General features: G+C 38.1%; 1 protein-coding gene across 1 annotated transcript in view; it reads right to left on the reverse strand.

The window, feature by feature from the left end:
* LOC123316034 overlaps positions 1-23,003 on the reverse strand; it is a 72,076-nt gene that overhangs the window by 14,617 nt on the left and 34,456 nt on the right. Inside the window, exons 2-4 of the mRNA XM_044901944.1 lie at positions 21,647-21,820; positions 19,762-19,996; positions 824-1,008 (exon numbers count right to left, since the gene is read on the reverse strand). Coding sequence (XP_044757879.1) covers positions 824-1,008; positions 19,762-19,996; positions 21,647-21,759 — 533 coding nt within the window. The 5' untranslated portion in view covers positions 21,760-21,820. The remainder of the gene's footprint in view (positions 1-823; positions 1,009-19,761; positions 19,997-21,646; positions 21,821-23,003) is intronic.

Genomic DNA, 23,003 nt, shown 5'->3' on the forward strand with positions numbered 1-23,003 from the left:
CCTATGGCAATTAGCAACAGTTATGGAAATAATTTATGAATGCGTAAAGCTATACGAATATTCTATGATATATATGACGTTGAGTTCATTTACTATGAAGTTATTTCTCAATATCGAATAACGTCGTTCATTATTATGAATCTAATATCCGCGTATCAGCTTATAGGAACTGAAAACAAACAAGGAAGTTAACCTTATATGATTGAATCAAGAACAATTTCGTTTGTGAAATCGCAAATATCATTGAGGACACTTCCTATTAATATATTGTCGTGTATTAAAAGTGAACCGTATTGTACTAATCGGTAGTTGAATATTCCAAGCTGTTTATTGGTTCGTTATGTCCAAAATCCCTTAGAGATTTCCACAGCTCACGCTTTCTGGAATGTCTTAGCCTATTTATAGATGATTTATGCAGGAGAGTTTGTATGACATTTTAGTCTGACTGTATACAACAATTTTCAAGTTGGAATTCGTGAAATACAACCAATAGTTTGTGAGTTACCTAACCCCAAAGCATTGCAGTCTACGATAATTGATTAAAATGATCGAATTTGTGATTTTTTCTTCATTTCAAGAGTGCACTAATCGTCTGGACAAAATCAGTTCAGTGCTTGGTGAACAATGCTTGTGAAACACTGAATACCAACGTGAATTAGTTTCCTCAACTGACAGATTTCTTACAGCAAGAAATTTGCACCCTTACGGGAAGAATTCGAGATCTTACCTCGAACAGGGGGCGTCGAATCGGGTAATCCAAACGGCCACTACAGCAACCACGCGTCCGACACAGAAAATGACATCGACAAGGCCGCGAACTTACCTAGAAGCGGTCATATCGCTATCCGCGACCGGACTGATCCTCTGGCGTACTGGTTCTTCTGACTGCTGCTGGTGCTGCTGCTGCAACCACCTCCGCGGGTCTCCGGCTATGGACCCTGGTCGTTGGGGCGGCACCGATGTAGCGCCACCAGAAGATCGACCTTCCAAGGCGCTGTCCACGCTCCTCTGCAAAAATAAAATCTGGCGTCAATTAAAGAGCGAATGTAAGGTGAATGTTCCGCGTTCTTTACATAGACAGTTCATAAAGTAAACGCACAAATTTACTCGAAATTTACGTACTTCACGTTCCGCATGTTTGATGTTCAAACAAATCGAGGAAATATTCGTCATTTCCAACGTCTTCTAAATGAATCAATTTTCTAAGTTCCTAATCAAGAAAAATTCGCAAAGCACTGGCTTTAATGCGAGAGCTTAGGCCTTCTTTTTCAAATTTTCAGGCATATAACTGCTTTGCATCTGGAGGAAACAATACTCTTTACCAATAGTTCCAAAACTAGGTAAAAACACGATTAGGTTGGCTACAAAAACATGCACATCTTTTTGGAGGTTTTTGCCACGATATGAAGATCCTGTTCCTAGGGACAAACTTGTTTGGTTGAAGTTACAAGCCCGATCTCGAGATAAACAGTTTTTTCGATTTGATCTTATATCTTAGAAATCGAAAAACATCCACTGTATCAAGAGTTGGTGTGTTTTAAGTTTTCTAGAAGCTTCTTCAGAGACTGCGGGAAATTTTGATTTCATGTTAACACATTCCGAGTTATCAGAACAAAGGAAGAGAAAAATGATCCAAAAATAAACGTTGTTAGTTTATTTCTGAACACCTGTACGATTTGAGCGAAGTAAATCCCTGCCCACAAGATATTAGATTATAAACTCGTGGGAGAACTACTTGAGGAGAACAATTTCGAATAGTTTGGCTAATACTCATTAATAACCAAATCTACCAATGAAAAGGAGTGGGTTGGTGTGAAGATTCTGAGGAGTCTAATTCAGAGATTTATCGATATAAATAACAAAATATGGACAAATAAGAATGGTCCACCAACAAGATTGGTCCAAAACACTCAAAAACAGTAGGTTCAATACTTATGTCCACTTACAGCAGAGTTTGTTATAAATCTCTTTGAAAAAATACACAATCCTGCAATGAAACCATAAAGAAAAAGTCCTGCCTCTAGAAAGTCCAACATCCAAAAATAATAATATTAAGTGAGTTCGGATAATTGTTACGAGTGACTTAGTACATGCCTGTCTTCTCCAGTAAATTCCAGACGTTCCAGAACCATTGGGACCAATCGGACACTCTATACAAGCGGTGGTGGGGTGATTTTGGATAAACAGTCAGCGATACAGAGATGTACTAGTGGTAGTTGAAGGTTGAAGCATCGAAAATCCGAATACAGATGAATAACAGTTGCTTTAATAGTGAAAATCTCAAAAATATTCTATAATTCCTTCATGACAAATTGTCACAGTCGTAGATGGAGCTTCAGCCTCATCGAATTGAAAAAAAAATGTCTTCAAGAACGAGGCCTATCGTCTCCCCTATACGCCTCGTCGTATTCAGATTGCCAGTGCTAAATAACGAACCGAATACCGTGGAAACTTCCGTTTCAATTTTCCAACGAAAAAAAAAATCAAGCCTCGGTTTCTCATTACATCGGAATCGATGGCGATCCACTTTTCCAATTAAAATTGTTGGAAATTAGGTTGGTTTAGGATAAATTCTTCTTCAATGAAACGCACTTTGTGAAACAATCTGTATATTGATTCAATCGATTTAACGGAGGTCGATCTATACTCTCAATGAATATCAAACAAGAACTAACTCAAACGGAGAGAAATATCTTATTCCTAAAAGATGCTTATATACAGTATATAGGTTCCAATAGCAAAGTACATAATATGGTTATCACAGTCGAAAACTGCTGGGGTATGTTATTCAACACTTTGACCGCCAGCACTAATATTGTTGACTAATAAACCAATCGCATTTGACATATTTATATTTGTCGAGAATTCTGAATGAGTAAGGGATTTGGTTTTGCTTTACTCTGATGAATTTATCTCAACACGCCGCCTCAAAATCAAATCTCTTATCTTTTATAATGCAATGCTCAATTACCTATACATATCATTACATATCAAAATTGCATGCAAAAATAAAATATTCCTGAGTATAGAAAGACCCTCCATTTGTTATCTGGGGCAATACAAGTATGGTCCAATATTCATTGCAAGGATGTGGGAAACCCAGAAAAACCACACCAAACCATTGCTATTAGAAATTGTATACATACATTTTATAAAACTTTAAGTATTAAATAGTAATACCTAGTAAATAAACATTTAAAACTTAAATTTCCTAAACCTGCTATGAATTAACAGACATTAGTCTGGTAATAGTTTGGTTGAAATAACAGAGAGCTGATAACCTCTGCGATTTTATTTGAGTTTTATAACATATATTCAATATGTTCTGATCTCGTATGGATTGCAGTACGTACTATTCCCAAAACTAATATAAGTTAGTATAACCATTATTTCTATCTTCATAATAATCATGATAGATTTCATAATAATCAAATTAAAAACCTTTTTTTTTTTTATAGTCTTAACTCACGTATTATGACGGCTTTTTATAGAACCATATTGTATATAACCTTTTTCTGTGGATGAGGCAGCGATTAAAGTTTGCATTTTTTTTTTTTTAACAAATTGTACTTATTATTTTCCAGAAATTTGAATTCAAATAATTCGAACATATTTTATAATCTTGAATTAATTGATAACTCCGTAAGAACATCCAAAGTTCTTTTGTTCTTCTTTTATTAAAAAGTCTACTTAAAATATATAGATCCGTTTTAATTATACTATGAGATTTTTTTACACAGTGCTTCATAATCTTCTTTTTAAAACACTTATATAATGTAATAATTTGTTTTTTTTTTTTTTTTTTTTTTAATCAGGAATAATTTCATTTTGTTTTCTATCAACTCTGATTCCTAAAAAACTTGATTGCTTTTGTCATAGAAAATCCACCAATTAGAACTTATCAATGTTTCATCATTCGTTGTATAACTACTACAATATATCATCCGGATAAAGTACCGCATAATTATATATTTTGCGATATATTTTGTCTACCTATAAGATATGCATGGATGAGTATGAATTTCGAAAACCGAAATCATTTTAGATCCTTTTCGAATTTTGTTTGTTTTAACTCCTACGTATAGGGCTTTACTCAATTGACGAAATTGACAATCGTTTCCTCACGGGACCTTTCTAAGAATTTCTTGCTCTAAGAAAACTATTTAACTAATCAGCTATTTGAAGGGAAAGTTTAGACATCTATATATTATATGATGTATCAATGAATTAAATCGATTGCAAGTGTTATTATGTATCTGAAGCTTGAAATTCTGACGACAGATTCAAAATATTTCAGCATTATCTAATCAACTATCGCTGCTTGAAGCCCCGGGAAACAAACCGCGTTTATATTTAAATGGATTTCCAAAAATTGCATCATTTTTAATTTTTGTTATCTATTTGCAATTAACTATATTTTCATTCTCTTCAATAAAGACTATGATTTATTCATCAACAATAACAATAACGTTATTGCTTCATACCATTCAACATTTCATTCATTTCCTAGAAATATTTAGGAATGCTATACATATTATATTAAGCACATATAACTTAAAAATTTTCATGATCGATACTCTGGACATTCTTTCACTTTGTCCTTATTTTGGGTAAATTCAACCCAATTCACTCTTGTGAGATTCATATTAACCTCCACCTTAAATTGCCAATTTATCACAATCACTTTGTTCTCATATACTAGCTGTACCAATTTCATTCCACAAATTTTCACGTTCTTTCGCTCTCGACAAAGTGTTGATATCAGATTTACCTACTGGTTTTGGTTCACCAGTTTCTTTCTCCATTATTATCGATTCATTCACCTGATTTACCATTATCAGATTTACCTACTGGTTTTGATACAAAATCAGATTCACCAGTTTCATTATCAGTTACTTTTGAGTTACCTGATTTATCGTTATCAGATTTACCTACTGGTTTTGATACGAAACCAAACTCACCAGTTTCATTCTCAATTACCTTCGAGTTACCTGATTTATCGTTATCAGATTTACCTACTGGTTTTGATACGAAATCAAACACACCAGTTTCATTCTCAATTACCTTCGAGTTACCTGATTTATCGTTATCAGATTTACCTACTGGTTTTGATACGAAATCAAACACACCAGTTTCTCACTTCACCGAATATCTGATTTTCAATCACTTTCAGATTTCTACATGAAGCCATGCTATCAACTCAATAAAGTCCGTACCTGCGTCTTATTGCATCAACTATATGACTTTCCATGACTGCTGTGTATTTTCTTTTAAACCACCTACTGGTTTCAATTCAAAAGAGTTCATACCTACCAATTTGTTATTGCATTATATTTTGGATTTTAGTTCACTATCAGATTTTTTTTTTTTTATCTCATTCTTCAGAAAGGTAGATAAATGATTTTTTTTTTAATCAGCTCTTGACTAGCAATTATTCAAAGTTTAATAAAATTCAAATTCAATATAATATTAGAGAGAATCGTCAATGTGAATATGATATTGTAATTTATAATCATCACATCTCTATTTTATATGTGGATACGAAATGAGTCTCTCCAACTTCATTATTTTTCAGGGTATTGAAATGATTATAATTATTTCGAATCATAATTTAAAATGAGCTAGACTCTGAAGACTCAATTGAATCCCTTTTTTGTAAAAATAGCTTCTATCAAGATATGCAGTTGTTCAAAGTGCTTTATGAATTTTTTTATTCATTATTTTTTCATCGAGAATCAGATTCTTCAAAACAGCCAAGTTATGAAATATAAATCAAATTACTCAACAATCAGACTTCAACAACCAATCTAGAAGACAGACATATTCAGGTATTTTGCTATTCCAGCAATCTATAATATTTTCACCATTAAAGAGATTGGCTTTCGAACTTCTACAGTAGCATATCATAGTGTGAATAATATGAAGATTAGGTCATGAAAGTTATATATTTCATTTTTTATTCAGATAATTGAAGACTCAATTGAAATATTTTTTTTTTATGAAGCCTTTAGAACATTTCAAAATAAATTGAATACTCAATTCATTTTCAAGCTATATTTCCGATAATGAACTCCTTTTTTTATGCCCTTGAACAGAACTTCTACTTTTTACTTTCACCAATCAAAGAAAATAACTTCAACTTATGTCAGCTTCTCCCGAAATGATATTTTTGCTTAGGCAAATGCGGAAGCTGGTTCCTATATTGAATGATATTCAATCTCAATTTCACTAATTTTTTTTTTTTTTTTTTGGTTCGAAATCTAATATTGGCAACGATGTATGCATTCAAAACATTTAATTCAAATATACAAGAAATGTACCGATTTCGGAAAACTATCAATTACTACTAATGAAATTATAAATTATGGTTCAGGCTCTTCATTTCAAGAATGCAAGAATTGATTTTTTATTATTTTTTTTTAATCAGTCACAATATATAAATGTAACTGACCTCGAAAAGAAAAATTTAATATTCCTTAAATGTCATCTTTACTGTGTTTTGATTCTTAAGGCAAATTCCATATTCTATTTTATATCCAGATAGTTCATAAACTACTCTTGAGATATATTCAAACGGATTTTTTTTTTTTTTTTTTTTTTTTTTTTTTCTACCTGATGAAATGTCTTCTAAGTTGGTTGAGTCCGATTTATATTTCGCTTGAGTACCTAATTCAATTTCAAAATTCAAATCCTTTTCAATTGAATTTCAATTAGGGAAATTCAAATCATAATTCAATAATAATGCCCTTCAAGGATAACTATCATTGAGAAAATTCCTTTTTACGAAATTTTGTTACAGTCACAGACAAATTGATTTTACCTAGATTCAACGAGCTTTCGTTTTACTTATCTGAAAAACCCTACAGGCTGTTGATCAATATAAAAGAGAAGACGCTCTTTCTCTAGCTCCTTAATTCCCCTTGTGATGGATTGTTGCATCTTGATCCAACTCTGCTACTAACTGAGAAGACTTCTTGGTCTTTCGTAGGACTCATCGCTGATCAACAGTTAACTACGCACATATTGCTTTTCAACCGAGTTCACTTCACTTCACTCACTACCAAATTTTTCATTCTCAATAGTAGAAGGAAACTTCTTTTTATTTCACTGATTAACTTTATAAACGAAAGGTTTATTCGCAATTAACAGCGGCGAATTTATTTTTAACAGAGCAAGCTGGGCCGATAACCTGTTGGAAATTAGGTTGGTTTAGGATAAATTCTTCTTCAATGAAACGCACTTTGTGAAACAATCTGTATATTGATTCAATCGATTTAACGGAGGTCGATCTATACTCTCAATGAATATCAAACAAGAACTAACTCAAACGGAGAGAAATATCTTATTCCTAAAAGATGCTTATATACAGTATATAGGTTCCAATAGCAAAGTACATAATATGGTTATCACAGTCGAAAACTGCTGGGGTATGTTATTCAACACTTTGACCGCCAGCACTAATATTGTTGACTAATAAACCAATCGCATTTGACATATTTATATTTGTCGAGAATTCTGAATGAGTAAGGGATTTGGTTTTGCTTTACTCTGATGAATTTATCTCAACAAAAATATAGCAGATTCGTCGACGCACAGCAATATTAAGGTTTCCTTCGTAGTTTGTCGCTCAAAGGAATATGACGTTAACGAGGAGATGAAAGAGGGGGGGGGGTTAGACTCATTTCCTAATCACCCCAGGGGGTGGGTTGAACTGGACTGAACCATCCCCACCGGCAGATCAACTCGGACGAGCAGAAATCGGTCTGTTTAATTACGTATTTTCTGCTGGAATCCGGACAACTGAAACCTTGCATGAAATTGCAATTCCTCTGGGGATAATTCGAATAGGGAGATTCAATTATGATTCTGTTCCTTCACGGATAAACGGCACCTGCCTAAGTGGAATAAACGTTGATACCAAAAAAAACTAACAATAACGCCCTAAGATCGTAAGTTCCCAACAGCCAGCCTCACAGAGTCGATAGATCCAATCACAGTTAGCTCCAATGAGCAGTAGTTCCGTATTTTCGTAGTTGCAGTGACCGATAGATACGATGCGTGGTAGTTCAAATGAATATTCGGGCATTTGAGCTACTGGATCTGTGGGTGGTTCCAATTTTGACCCCGTGGAGTAAACCGTATACACAAAGCTGTGGAATATTCGTTGTCTATACTTATATGACGTTGCGATCAACGCTCATCCTTTTATTATGCATCTAGAGCGGAGGAAAGCGTCGAATTTTCCAGTTGCGAGGTTTCGTTTAATTCCGATCGCGTAAAAATGACAACGAACGACCTTGTCTTGGTAAAAGTCATCGAACACTCTATTGCTATCGCGGTGTAAAGAATACCAATTGGCATATATGTTTATCTGCTGATCGGCGCACCTTTCGAAGGTCAGGAATGGAATTCCTGACGATAAGGATATACCATCTGATTTACATCCATAATATGGAAAAAACAGTTATTGTACGAGCGAATATTGATTGGTGATTAGTTGAAAGTGAAGGTGGATTGTTTCATTTCTTGTTGGTGGTTTCTCAGAGAAAACGAGGAAGCTGATCAAAGAGATATTATGTGGAGTTGGTCTGAAGACAATAGCTATAATTCCTCATAACACAACACTTTTTCCTTGAGGCTTCTATTTTCACGTAATTAGCAGAATGTAATAATCCTCTTACCGAAGAGATTCGACATCAATGAAATATAACAATAATGATCGAAACATGCACGAAAGGGAATTATTAGGACCACTTGAGACTTTGATGGATTCTGAATATAGCTGGGTCTTCTCTGACACAACCAGGCGGTTGACTTTTGACAATTGTTGCCGGAGAGAAGTGAGGATTTTTTCAGGGCTCGCATATATTATTTACCCTCTAACTAGGAATTACATCACAAATGCTGTGACAGATCTTTCTATAGATACTTCCAAGGCAACTGTTCTTTGGAGCTCACCAACGTCTTGAGAAATCTGCAACGTCTCTAGACCTTTCAAAAAAATGTTTCTTCTTGCTCTGCGAACCAGACCTCCACAGCTCTTATTACCTCCTCGTTGGAAGAAAATTTACTACCCTTTAAACTTTTTTTCAGTTGAGGAAAGAGATGATAGTCGGATGAAGCCAAATCTGGTGAATAAGGGGGGTGTTCTAGTAATTCAAACCCTTAATCACGAATTTTTTGCATGGCAACGTGAGATTTGTGTGCAGAGGAGTTTTCCTGCAAAAACAAAACACCTTTGGATAGCTTTCCGCGTCTTTTCTCTTCAATTTTTTCCCGTACAGTTGTCAGTAATGTCGAATAGTAATCTTCGGTTATTGTTCTACCCTTATCCAAAAAATCAATCATGATTACTCCAAGGCAACACACACCACTCGACACTTGACACTTGACACTCGACACTCGACACTCGACACACGACACTCGACACTTGACACTCGACACTCGACACACGACACTTGACACTTGACACTCGACACTCGACACTTGACACTCGACACTTGACACTCGACACTCGACACACGACACTCGACACTCGACACTAGACACTCGACACTCGACTCTCGACACTTGACACTCGACACTCGACACACACCACTCGACACTTGACACTCGACACTCGACACACGACACTCGACACTTGACACTCGACACTCGACACACGACACTCGGCACACGACACTCGACACTCGACACACGAAACACGCACACACGCACACACACCCCACACACACCACACACATACATACACACACACGCACACGCACACACACACACACACACACACACACACACACTCGACACTCGACACTGGACACACCACACACACACACACTCGACACTCGACACTGGACACACCACACACACATACATACACACACACGCACACGCACGCACACACACACACACCTACACACACACACACCCCACACACACCACACATATACATACACACACACGCACACGCATGCGCACACACACACACACTCGACACTGGACACACGACACTTGACACTCGACACTCGACACACGACACTCGACACTCGACACTTGACACTCGACACTTGACACTCGACACTTGACACTCGACACTTGACACTCGACACTCGACACTTGACACACGACACACGACACTTTACACTCGACACTCGACACAGTCTCATCCATAGTAACGATTCGGTTTAAGAAGTCTATATCCTTTTCAAATCGAGCACAGATCGAACGCGATGCTTCTACCCTTGCACGCTTTTGGTCAACATTCAAACATTTGGGGATCCATTTTGCAGCAATTTTTCTCATGTCCAAATGGACGTGAACTATGTGATTAACGCGTTCGTATGAAATATTCAGTGCTTCAGATATCCGTTTTAGCCCAATTCGACGGTCTGATAAAATCATGTCATGAATTGCATCGATATTTTCGGGGACTGACACAGAAACTGGCCTTCCCGATCGGTCATCATCTTCAAGGGAAAATTTACATCTTTTGAAGCTTGCCATCCAATTTTTCACGGTCGCATACGAAGGAAATTGATCACCAAGGGTATTAAGCATATCTTCGTAAGTCTGCTTACCTCTTAACCTTTTCGATTTTCACAATATCGGACTTCTTTCTTTTGATTTAGTGCGTAACTCTGGTTTACTTTGTTGACCTCAAATCTCACACTGACACTTCTAATGAGTTATTGTTCGTTGCTATGGTAACGCAATATTTTTTTCATGCATGGAACTGGTGTAGGCTAACTAGATATCCATACATCCTCGTACAATAATCGAATATTTTTTTATTCGAAATGTTTCAACAGTTTTTAATCCGATCCTAGAAGAAGAGGATCAAAGTCGTATTTATCAATCAATCAATCAATCAATTTATTTCCCTCAAAAATCTTACAGGGTATGTCAAAAAAGATGAACAATTGTATGACTTGATACATATGACTTTAGGACAATCTTCCACCTTCAGTGAGTTCGGAATTTCCCAACTATCCCTAGGAAAGTTCGGCAATCATCCATAGTAACCTATCTATCCCGATTCTACCCCGAATTTCAAAATAACCCTATCGCATCCCTTCAGACCCGAAATCTCCGATCACGCCCTCGTAATGGAAAGCGACACCGATCGTTTGTTTGACAAATCTCCAAATTCAATTATGGGCCAGGCCGAACTTCGTTCACGTCTTTCCGGGGGTTGTTACGAAAACCCCTCGTAGATAAGGTGAATTCAATATCGTATCGGACGGGGGCGCTCGTCTTTTTTCATCTATAAATCGGGGCATCCGATGATATTTCGGAGTTGTGGTCGGGAAGAAACTGGAGAATTAGGGAAATGGGACAGATTGATATGAATTCAAATTGGGGCGAGTTTTGAGATACGCGAAAAAACGTGGTTTTGTTCAATGATAAATATAAATTTTCTTCTGGGGTGGTTCCCATTTTATACAATAGTTATAAGCGAGGGATGTACCCGAAGTTTTGGGGTGTGTTATCACTGTTTGAAAAACAAACATCTCTGGAAGTTTGGGGTTGAAAAACAGGATCTTGAATCTGGCGAATCAACCGATATCGCCTCATCATTTAGGAATTTCCTACTCGTGAAAATATGTACCCCAGGAAGCAACACAGTTGTCAGAAAAATCTCCTTGGACCATTCAAAACCCTTCGCCTAGATATGGTATTTTGTCACACGTCTCTCATCGGTGGAGAGCAACAGAGAGACATTTGGAGTGAATTCAGATAGGGTCAATTCTACAAGAAACGATTGACGAAACAAATGACTGGTGCATAAAGTGGAAAATCAAGCTCAATGGACAAAAGAGCCAAGCAATATTACTACAGAAGAGAAGACTGCAACCCACAACTAATCTAGAAGTTGACGGCGAAGAAATCGACTGGAAAAATGAAGCCAAATATTTAGGAATAACGCTTGACAAAGGACTTACTTGGAAAAGTCATATCAAACAAGCAATCGACAAAACGAAAGCAGCGATTAATAGACTCTACCCTCTGAAAGGAAGAAGAAGCCACATGTCGAAAGAGACAAAATCGAAGATAATCAAAAGCGTTGCTAGGCCTCAACTGACTTATGGATCAGTAGTTGCCTGGGGTTTCGCGGCAAAAGCCACATCGAAAGAATTCAGGCCACTGAAAACAAGCTGCTACGATGTGCAATAGATGCACCTTGGTTTGTCAGGAGTAGACAGATTTATAGGGACCTAAAATGAAACCATAACGGAATTCATGAACAGAAAAGCAGAGAAATTATTAAAAACAGCGAAAAACCATCCGAATCAAGAACTCGGGAGACTAGTGGACTACGACCCAGAGGAAGACAAAAGGAGAATGCGAATTTACCGAAGGAGACCAAGAGATCAATTAAAAAGAGATTAAAATAAGAACAGAAACTTATTGAAAAATCCAATAAAGTGTTATCCAATAGAGGATGAACACATAAATCCAAGCACGATAGTGTGCGAGAAGAAAACCGACTAAAAGATTAACGGTTTATAGGCAAATGCCCGGAACCAATATTCAAGAAGCAGTTAAGGGTTTTTAGTGGGTCTCGAGCTCAGGAGAGTGAGAATCCCCACACTTGTTCCCCCTCAGGAGAGGGTGGTTTGTCTGACTTGCAGATTTTCCCCCTACTACACACAAAAAAAATGGGGTCATTATTTATTTCATCTTCATTTTAAATAATATGGATATTTTGCAGTAATAAATCAGGGGGAAATACAAATTAAAGAAGGCTAACCAAGGGTGTAATAAAGTATATTGATTGTATGATGAACTCACCCCATCTTTCTGGATGCAAATCAACACAGTCATCACCAGAACAAACTCAATCTACCAAATTATCTAGTTTGACAGAAAACGGAAGCAGGTTCAAGTGCCGCGTCAACAAGTCAAATGCATGGTTGAAAACTATTAGCTTCCATTAATATTGCTGAAAAAAGGTCCCGCAAAAAGTACTGTACGGCTCTATCGATATGCGTATACGATTAAGATTCTGAAAAATTGTCAATGTTATGTTGCGAAATGAAGCAGTAGATACTGCTTTCCTCTCAGCGGTTATGTTGATTAGATGCAAAAACGTACAGCGAATGAAGCCTCAGGTAAAAGTTATTGATTTAACGACGTTTAACTCTGTTTCTTTCACGTTTGCAGAGATGAAGAAACCAATGAGCTTTTCAGTGAAAATGTCAATCCAGTTCATAGAAATTCTATGCTCAAACGTGGTGTAAGAATTCAATGAAACGGTCATAAGGATCTCTATGGTAGTTGCAAACTATCATAGACTATCTGCCTAGATTCTAGTTGGTAAATGATTTGAAGAATTTCTAAATTATATCGCTTTTCGTCAATATATTGTTGTGTGTTAAACGACTATGAAAAGACTGTGATAATGACTATGATAATGACAAGCATGCATGAAGTGATATGCAGATATTTTGAAAGGTAAATTCATTTTTCTTTGAATCTATTTCGATCTGATGACTTTGCTAGGACCATTGAGTGTTGGTTAGATTCATGTTATATGATATTTCGAGTGATTTTCGTCCATTTTCTGAAAAATTGTCGTGCAGAGATTATTATTCATCCCTCAGTGGTGATAATAAACTGCGGTATGATAGAATATTGACAATATTTACTCGTACAATCTGAAATTTTGTGATCAAGAATGTCATGTCATGTTTTTTCGTCTCTCAAGTGACGTCATGACGAAATGCTTCATTATAAATTTCAAGAGACCAGATGAAAGTCCACCAACATCACATCCCTTAATATTATCATCCATTTCTACCCCCGAAACTGCCCCGAACTTAATTCGATAGGACAAATCGGACACTTCGAACACCACCGACGTCTAATAAGGTTCGAAACGTGAGTCCGGACCCCAGACTTATCAATTGGTAACATTGTTTACCGGAGCGTTAGTGGACCCTCGGCATGACGTAACGGATGTCCCGTTCTTCCCTCTGCGACCCTCTTCAAACGGCAAATTTCCGCCGAAGGGAGAAGAGACGCTGTCTTCCCGTCTAGCGGGGATGATATTTCCACGGTCACTCGATTACTCGACCGTATGGAAATAGCGATAAAAGAGGAGAATCGCCAAGAGGGGGAATTTTCGTGGTCGCGCAGAGTGCTCCCGAGGGAGCTATGTAGGTTAAACGATGATTTATCGTTTTGAGGATTGGTTTCTGTGCTTCTTTGCTTCCAAGAATGAGTGGAGGTAACATAACCAGAGGTTCAACCTTCTGTTTGAGACGAGAAGAGTGAAGGGTACTACATTGAGTATTTAAAAAGTACTTTATTATTTATCATTCTTACGTCCAGTTGCAGGAAAGTCTATTAAAATTTAATACTTCATTAAAATCTTAATCCTCCATTTTTCCCTTCAAAAATGACAGTTTTGAATTTTGATGGGACATCAAATCTTAATGGACTTTCTTGCAACTGGACGTTACCTTGGTAAACTTGGGCATCAACCACAGATATTAAGTGGCAGTTGACATGACTGAATATTTTGCATCTCCATGTCCATACAGACAACTTTGATATACACTGCGCAAAAAAATTAACGCACATTATGGAAATCTCAAATTTATTCTACAACTGAAGGTGTTCACAATGATAATTATTTTTATCAGAATTATCCATGCATATGTTATCCACTTTCAACGGTTTTCTTCAATACAGATGTTTTTTCCCAGCAGGAATAAAAAAAGATGATATTATTAGATTTTGAATCTATTGGATACATTCTAAAATCAGTTGTTCTCGATCAATTCTAGTGATCAATAGTTTTTCTTTCGTTTGATTTTCTACACTCGATCGCTGTGCAACGCGCAACACGCAATTTGACCCAAGAGGAATGTGCCCAAGCGGTAGTTTTGCGAGAAGAAGGGTGGACATACACAAGAATTGCAGAAAGGTTTGGAGTTTCCCATACAAGTGTGTCCAGAATGTTGCAGCGATTCAGGGAGACAGGTATGAATGTCCAAAGACCAGGACAGGGTAGACCACGGGTAACAACTGACATTCAAGAACGTTACTTAAGAGTTTCTTCGTTGAGACAACGGTTTGCAACCGCTCGCCTCCTTCAAATTCAGCTTGAGCAAACTCATGAGGTGCCAATCAGCACTCAGAATAAGAAATCGCCTCAGAGAATATGATTTAAGGCCTCGTGTCGCGGCAAGAGGCTCAGCTCTTACCCCAGTCCATCGAAGGGCGCGTTTGGATTTTGCGAGAGAGCATATCCATTGGGAAGAGGCCGATTGGGAAAGAGTTCTCTTCACAGATGAGTCTAGATTCTGCCTCTTCCATTGTGATCGACGTTCCCTTGTATACAGACGTCCACATGAAAGATATGCTCAGTGCAATTTCCTGAATACTACTGGTTTCGGGGGAGGATCGATTATGGTATGGGGTGGAATATCTTTGACTGCTTGCACAGACCTAGTGGTCGTTGATAATGGAGCTATGAATGCTGATAAGTATATGAGGAACGTTCTTGAAGAGCATGTAGTGCCATTTGCCCCATACATTGCTGAAAATTTCATTTTTAAGGACGATAATGTCAGACCCCATCGTGCGCGCATCGTTCAGGAGTACCTTGAAGAGGTTGAAGTCTCTCGAATGGAATGGCCAGCAAGTAGTCCAGATCACAATCCACATGAGCAGGTTTGGGAAAACCTCAATAGAAGGCTGAGAAGTTCAGAAAATCATCCAACTACTCTTAATGACCTAGGCATCCAACTCTGAGAAATCTGGGAAGGATTAGATCAGAACATTTTAAGATCACTCATTTTGAGTATGAAGCGTCGTTGCCGAGCTGTAATTAACGCAAGGGGTGGAAATACCAAGTATTAAATCACATATCAGCATTTCAGTATTTTGAAAATTGTTCATTTCTCTTCTTTCACATAAGATTCGGTGAAATCCTGAATTTTTCTTCCATTTAATGTGTCTTGTTTCGTTCAAAACCTTCCCGAGAGAACATAAAAAATAAGTTATAAAGTCAATGTAGAGTTAACTCTCATTAAAATTGAGATTTTCAGAATGTGCGTTAATTTTTTTGCGCAGTGTAATGCTTTATTAGAATTTGAGATTCATTTTCCAAGTTTTCCACATCCCAAATACAGCAATCAGACGTAGTTCATCCAAGAATAGAACGTTGTTATCATATATGTATTCTACTACAGAAAATGCGGATTAGGGGTGAACATTTTCGGGAGATTGAGTGCATAGCTCAAGGAACTTACACTTTCCAGTACACGGAGTGCTTTTTTAGCAATTCTTGCAAATGGCCTCGAACCAGGTCAGGAATATTCGAGGTGTTCATCAACTTCTTGAGGGGTGACGAACGTTTGACATTCGCTGATGGGTTGCTGCTGACAGCTCGGTGAGTAATGACGCCATTATAGCGATGAGTCGAATTTCGGGAATGTGTGAGGCCCTGTTTCCATACAAGAGATCCAAGAGAATGAAAATCGCAGCGAAGGAAAATTTGAATATCCCCGATTTCCTCGGAGAGTCAGATCGAAACTTGGTGAGAAATCAGTGAGAAAGATCGCTGCTTGAACAGGTCGAAATCTAGGGTCGTTCCTAGGGTATAAGCTGCCCACGTCAGCTTGAGATTTTGACTAACTCGAGGGCGTAGATCACGAATATGCAATCAGATTTTTTCTAGGATCAGTATTTCGGGAAATAAATCACTTTTGGTGAAAATTTTCGACAAAATTGGTCTACTTTGAGGAGCTGTAGCAGCCAGAAAAGAAGCACTGGACATATGCTAATTTTTTTGGTGATAGATTGATACTTTGCAAATGAAAAAATTCAATTTTCATTTATCTACCGCGAACAGTTTAGATTTTATGATTTTTGCCGCGAGGGTCCAAAATTTCGCACTTTCTATCGACCATAACTTTAAAAATAATCCTTTCAGCAAAATTCTGTTTGCATATTCGTAATCTACGCCCTTTATTTAATGAATAATCCAATTTTGGTGAAAATCGAGAAGAATTTTTCAAATTTTCCATGCATGGAAAAATTGCGATTTTTTTGAAAAATATTTTTGGTCTCCGATCGAAACCAAATTCATACTGTCGACTAATTCGAATGCGTAGAACACAAATATGCAAACGGATATCTTTAAAAAAATTTATTTTTCAAGTTATGTTCCATAAAAAATTGGAAAATTTGGACCTTCGCGAAAAAAATCATAAAATCTAAATTGTTCGCAGTAAGTGAATGAAAAATAAAATTTTCTATTTACAAACGATCCATCTATCATCAAAAAAATCAGCATATGTCTAGTTCTCTTTTTCTGGCTGCTACAACTCCTCAAAGTTGAACAATTTTTTCGAAATTTTTCACTGAAAGTGATTTATTTCCTAAAATACTGATCCTACAAAAAATCTAATCGCATATTCGTAATCTACGATCTCGAATTAGTCAATGAAATGACCGGGTTGATATATTTTGTACTATTTAACGAAGAGAGACCAAGCTACCGCGCGACTGCCGCGGCTATCCACCCGCGTGCCGACCACGCGCTGCACCCCCACTAGGAACGGTCCTACGGAAATCTGCTTTATGAAAGCAATAAAAAAACCTCCTCCTCCCACGATCAATGGCAACGCAGCGGTTACAACGGTTCCCGAAACCGAGTGTAGCCAAGATAAAACATTCCCTCCAACCTCGCCTCTGAATCCCCGTCCCGACAATGGGACCAAAGCCGCATTATCTATTTTCATATCGAGCTCCCCGACCCAGAACAGACACGTTTTATGTGCCATGTTCGTTGAACTGACGTGCTAATTGGTATTTCTTTGATAGTTCAACCTTTTCAAACAGGCTGAGCCAACATCTTTTCGCTCGCGCCGCTAACGCTGTTTAAATATTATTCGTCGTCCTTTTCCGACTCCGAACGTTTCGGGAAAGACACGACTTCTCGGAGACCTGACGGCAGGATTTTATTGTATTACGCTAATGGGAGTTTGAAACTGCGGAAAGGGATGGAAAAATACGCGATGGAAAACGTCGATACGGGGAGGGGGGTTTTTGCGAGATTTCGGATAACGCTGTTGTTTCAGGATGGGGAAAGGAGGGTTCGGGATGAAATCCCGCTTATTTTATGGGAGATTGATTTGAATGTCCATCTCGTATCGATTCCTTGACCAACGTTCATCGAAAGACGTTCTTCTTTCTCATGTGAAACGGCTATTGGATCTAGTTGTGTTGTTGGACGGAACAAGAGCTGTAAAAGACGAAGAAACCAAACTCTGGGGGAATTTTCCTGGGGTGAATCATTCCAAGAAATTATCTTGCGAGGTCTAGACAGGGCAATGTCACCTGAGGAAGCACCTTATGGGAATAGTTAATCAGAAACCGAGGTAAGAGAAGCTCCAGATCATCTGGTTATAGAATACCTCTCCAGTGTTATCCCAAAGCTAACGAAAGCGCTGTCGGACCGCACAAAAAAAAATCCAAATGTATAATTCCGACTTGCTAAGTCAGAAATCTGAATAACAAGTCGGAATTCCGAATTGCAAGTCGGAATTCTGAGTTACCAGTCGGAATTCTGAGATACAAGTCGGAATTCTGAGTTGAAAGTCGAAATTCTGAATTAAAAGTCGGAATTCTGAGTTAAAAGTCGGAATTCTGAGTTAAAAGTCGGAATTCTGAGTTAAAAGTCGGAATTCTGAGTTACAACTCGGAATTCTGAGATACAAGTAGGAATTCCGACTTGTATCTCAGAATTGCGACTTCTATCTCAGAATTCCGAGTTGTATCTCAGAATTCCGACTTGTATCTCAGAATTCCGACTTGTATCTCAGAATTCCGAATTGTATCTCAGAATTTTGACTTGTATCTCAAAATTCCGACTTGTATCTCAGAATTTCGACTTGTATCTCAGAATTCCGTCTTGCATGTCGGAATTCTGACTTGTATCTCAGAATTCTTCAAGCTTATTTGGGTGTGGAGAACACAGGCTGTTCTGTACCAAATTTAGGTCACTTCAAGGGAAAAAGGATCTGCTTAAAGTGCATGACGAATATTATCGATGAAACAATGTATATATTTCTTTTCGTTCTCGCTCAAATTTCCACAAACTACTGCCTCCTAGTGTCCCAAAAGTTCGAGCCGAGTTTGTTCAAAAATTACCTTCACTTCTGGATGCTGCGCTTTCCATGTCACTTACTATTCACTCTTCTATGCAACGAGCATGTGACAATGCCTGTTACCCATGAAACTTTAGTTAGAAACTTCATGAATTATTGACTCAGCTTACCAACAAGCGAAGAACATCCACAATCAAATGTCCAGTTCCATTACGCTCTGTCCAGCGGTGATGAAAGCAAAATGAGACCTTCTTTTCGCAAAGCCCGCATTATTGTATTCCGCGCCTACAACATTTTCATGGCCCAACATTCGCGAAATTAGGCAGTCGTCGTCGTTCCTTTGTTCCCGTCCGGATTACACCGGAATCCCAAATCAGATTTACATAATATCGGACGCAAGCTCGTTTGGCCAAACCCTCGTTTTTAATTTTATTGCCGGATCATTTATTTCGCGCTCGGAAAGGCCCCTAGAGACGCTGAATTGGATCGATTCGCTTGATGGTGGGGTTACGCAGGGATCTCATCGTGGGCCACGGATTTTCATGTTAGGCTTCGAACGCACCACGCCCCTCGCTCTGGGTGCCAGATTAAGAGGTGTTTCGAGTAGGAAATGGGCGATATCACCAACGATTGTACTCACGTTGATCAAGGGCACTCTGTTCTTGGACTCTCTATCCGCAGATCGCTGCTGGAGATGACGGCTAAGGGCAAACATCTCGGCGAGCCTGGATCTCGTCTTTTGGACCGGTGGATTGATTGGGGCCACCTGCTGAGGGTTGCGTTTCCTGGCTGGAAATACGAGATGTTCTATGTTCGGTGTGTATCCAGGATCCATCCTGACGAAGTCCTGCATCGTCAGTTTTGCCGAGCCAGTCCTGAAAATGATTTAAAAAGGTATTGAATATCTTTGAGGGTCGCAGAAATAAGCGTTGCCTGTATAAATGAATACTGAGAGGAACACTACCATGATCTGTTTTGATTGACTTGTCGGTCCTGTAGAAGGTCTGCTTAATTTCATTTCTATCAGTCTCTTGGTGCCATATATAAGGCTGCTCAAAAAAAACTTATCCACTAGGAATGTGAAACATGCTGAAGCGTAGGTATATCCAATATTCTGGACGGATACTACGATAATACTGAACTAGACTTGTTTCGCTGTCATAAAACCATCCCCAGGACGGTGAAGGTAAAATAGTGGTCTATCCCACGCTACTGAACATATAAAATTTCATGAATTCACATAAAGGACAATCAAATTGCAATTTAAACCTAATATTTCCATTCGTTTCAGCTCCGAATCTCTGTTATTTCATCATAAAATTCATAGCATAAAAACAATGATGTTAAATCATCCCTTAAAACTTCAACCCGCCGTTTCCGAACATCGGGGCCTCGTACTTCAACAAAAACAATGGTGATTTGCACGTTCCACGCCCGTACATAAATATGAAGGATTCCGAACATTTAACTGAGCATCGCTCTCTCTGGCTTTGAGGTAAACTGACACGGAAGTTTCGAGGGGTTTACGAGGAACTACAAAACGAACCCCTTTTGACTGTCAGTAGTACGGTAACATGTTCCGTGAATTCTGATTCTCTTCGGCGAAGGTAGATCGATAAATTCTGTCGGGAGAATATTTGAACGATGGCATTCATTTCAGTTCCTACAATAAGAGGTCACAATTCGAAAAATAGTTGATATGCGGCGTGGGTCTTTGACTCGTATAAATTTTTCAACAGTAGATTCTTGAGAAACCTTTTTTTCCTATACCATTTTTCCCGAATCGGTACGGTTTAAAAGATACAGGCTGTTGAAAAACCATGAAAAATGTTATTTTAGTTTTATCTGACAAACGGTTTTATCGAATGAAATGATCTTCGGAATATAGTTTTTCATTTATTTGTTGAATCTTTTTCGAACAGAAGATATCACCCACGTCTTCCAGTTTTCTCATTATGATCATAAAAATACCAAAAATTCAAAGAACCCAACTCTTGAAGCTAATGAATATTTGGGCGTTTTGTGCAGAGAAAGTATTTCTTCCTCATATTTTCTTGTAAAATGCGTCGAGTACTTGGATGGTCAAAAATACAAAAATATCTGTGATATTCGGAAAATTGGCTACTTTGGCTGAATACAACTATGTTTAAAAGATCCACAGATGCGCAGTGTCATAGATTTAGCTTGTTATTCTGAAGGGAAGTCTGTTTCTGCAGGGGTGGCATAGCTCTTTATGAAAATTTAAAATGGCTATATCTTTTTAGCAGGGCCGTATCGGGAAAAACGGTATGGGAAAAAAGTGTTTCTTTCGACCTAAAAAATCCACTGTTGGAATATTTGTACGAGTCACCCTCACCCTGTATCATAAAACAAGTTCGGCATTTACCAAATAAGAAGTTTGGTAAAACAATAAGCGAGGAAAATCTGGAAGATGAAATTTCCGAAAGACAAACTTTTACAAACGTAGTCGGACGCAATCTTCAACCCCCTGCGTTTCGCGTTACAGTTAATATTCTTATACGTACCTCGAGGGTTGTTTGGGTAGGTTCGGTTTTCGTTTAACGTTGAAGGGTCGATGAGGTCCTGAATTATCCAGCATGATGGGGCGATCGCGTAACCTCATTCCTTCTTTGTTCATGTTACATTTGTTGGCGCATTCTCGAGGAGGCACCCTCTTCGTCTCCTGTACCCAGCTTCATCTGGAACAAACATATCTATGAACACGCGGAAAGATCTCTTCTCACGAAATATTCGGAGAACAAATTAGTTTTCATTAACATGAGTTGTTCACGACAAGTGTTTCGCTATATTATAATATGTAGCTTCTTCAGGATCATATTATAATACACTGCGCGAAAAAATTAACGCACATAGTGAGAATCTCAATTTTAATGAAAGTTAACTCTACGTTGACTTTATAACTTATTTTTTGTTCTCTCGGGAAAGTTTCGAACGAAACGAGACACATTAAATGGAAGAAAAATTCAGGATTTCACCGAATCTTATGTGAAAGAAGAGAAATGAACAATTTTCAAAATACTGAAATGCTGATATGTGATTTAATACTTGGTATTTCCACCCCTTGCGTTAATTACAGCTCGGCAACAACGGTTCATACTCAAAATGAGTGATCTTGAAATGTTCTGATCTAATCCTTCCCAGATTTCTCCGAGTTGGATTCCTAAGTCATTAAGAGTAGCTGGATGATTTTCTGAACTTTTCAGCCTTCTATTGAGGTTGTCCCAAACCTGCTCAATCGAATTGAGATCTGGACTTCTTGCTGGCCATTCCATTCGAGAGACTTCAACCTCTTCAAGGTACTCCTGAACGATGCGCGCACGATGGGGTCTGGCATTATCGTCCATAAAAATGAAATTTTCACCAATATATGGGTTAAATGGCACTACATGCTCTTCAAGAATATTCCTTATATACTTATCAGCATTCATAGCTCCATTATCAACGACCACTAGGTCTGTGCGAGCAGTCAAAGATATTCCACCCCATACCTTATTCGATCCTCCCCCGAAACAAGTAGTATTCAGGAAATTCCACTGAGCATATCTTTCATGGACGTCTGTATACAAGGGAACGTCGATCACATTGGTAGAGGCAGAATCTAGACTCATCTGTGAAGAGAACTCTTTCCCAATCGGCCTCTTCCCAATGGATATGCTCTCTCGCACCATCCAAACGCGCCCTTCGAAGGTCTGGGGTAAGAGCTGGGCCTCTTGCCGCGACACGAGACCTTAAATCATATTCTCTGAGGCGATTTCTTATTGTCTGAGCGCTAATTTGCACCTCATGAGTTTGCTCAAGCTGAATATGAAGGAGGAGAACGGTTGCAAACCGTTGTCTCAACGAAGAAACTCTCAAGTAACG

The sequence above is a fragment of the Coccinella septempunctata genome, chromosome 6 (genome assembly GCF_907165205.1).
Source record: "Coccinella septempunctata chromosome 6, icCocSept1.1, whole genome shotgun sequence".
Taxonomy (NCBI): domain Eukaryota; kingdom Metazoa; phylum Arthropoda; class Insecta; order Coleoptera; family Coccinellidae; genus Coccinella; species Coccinella septempunctata.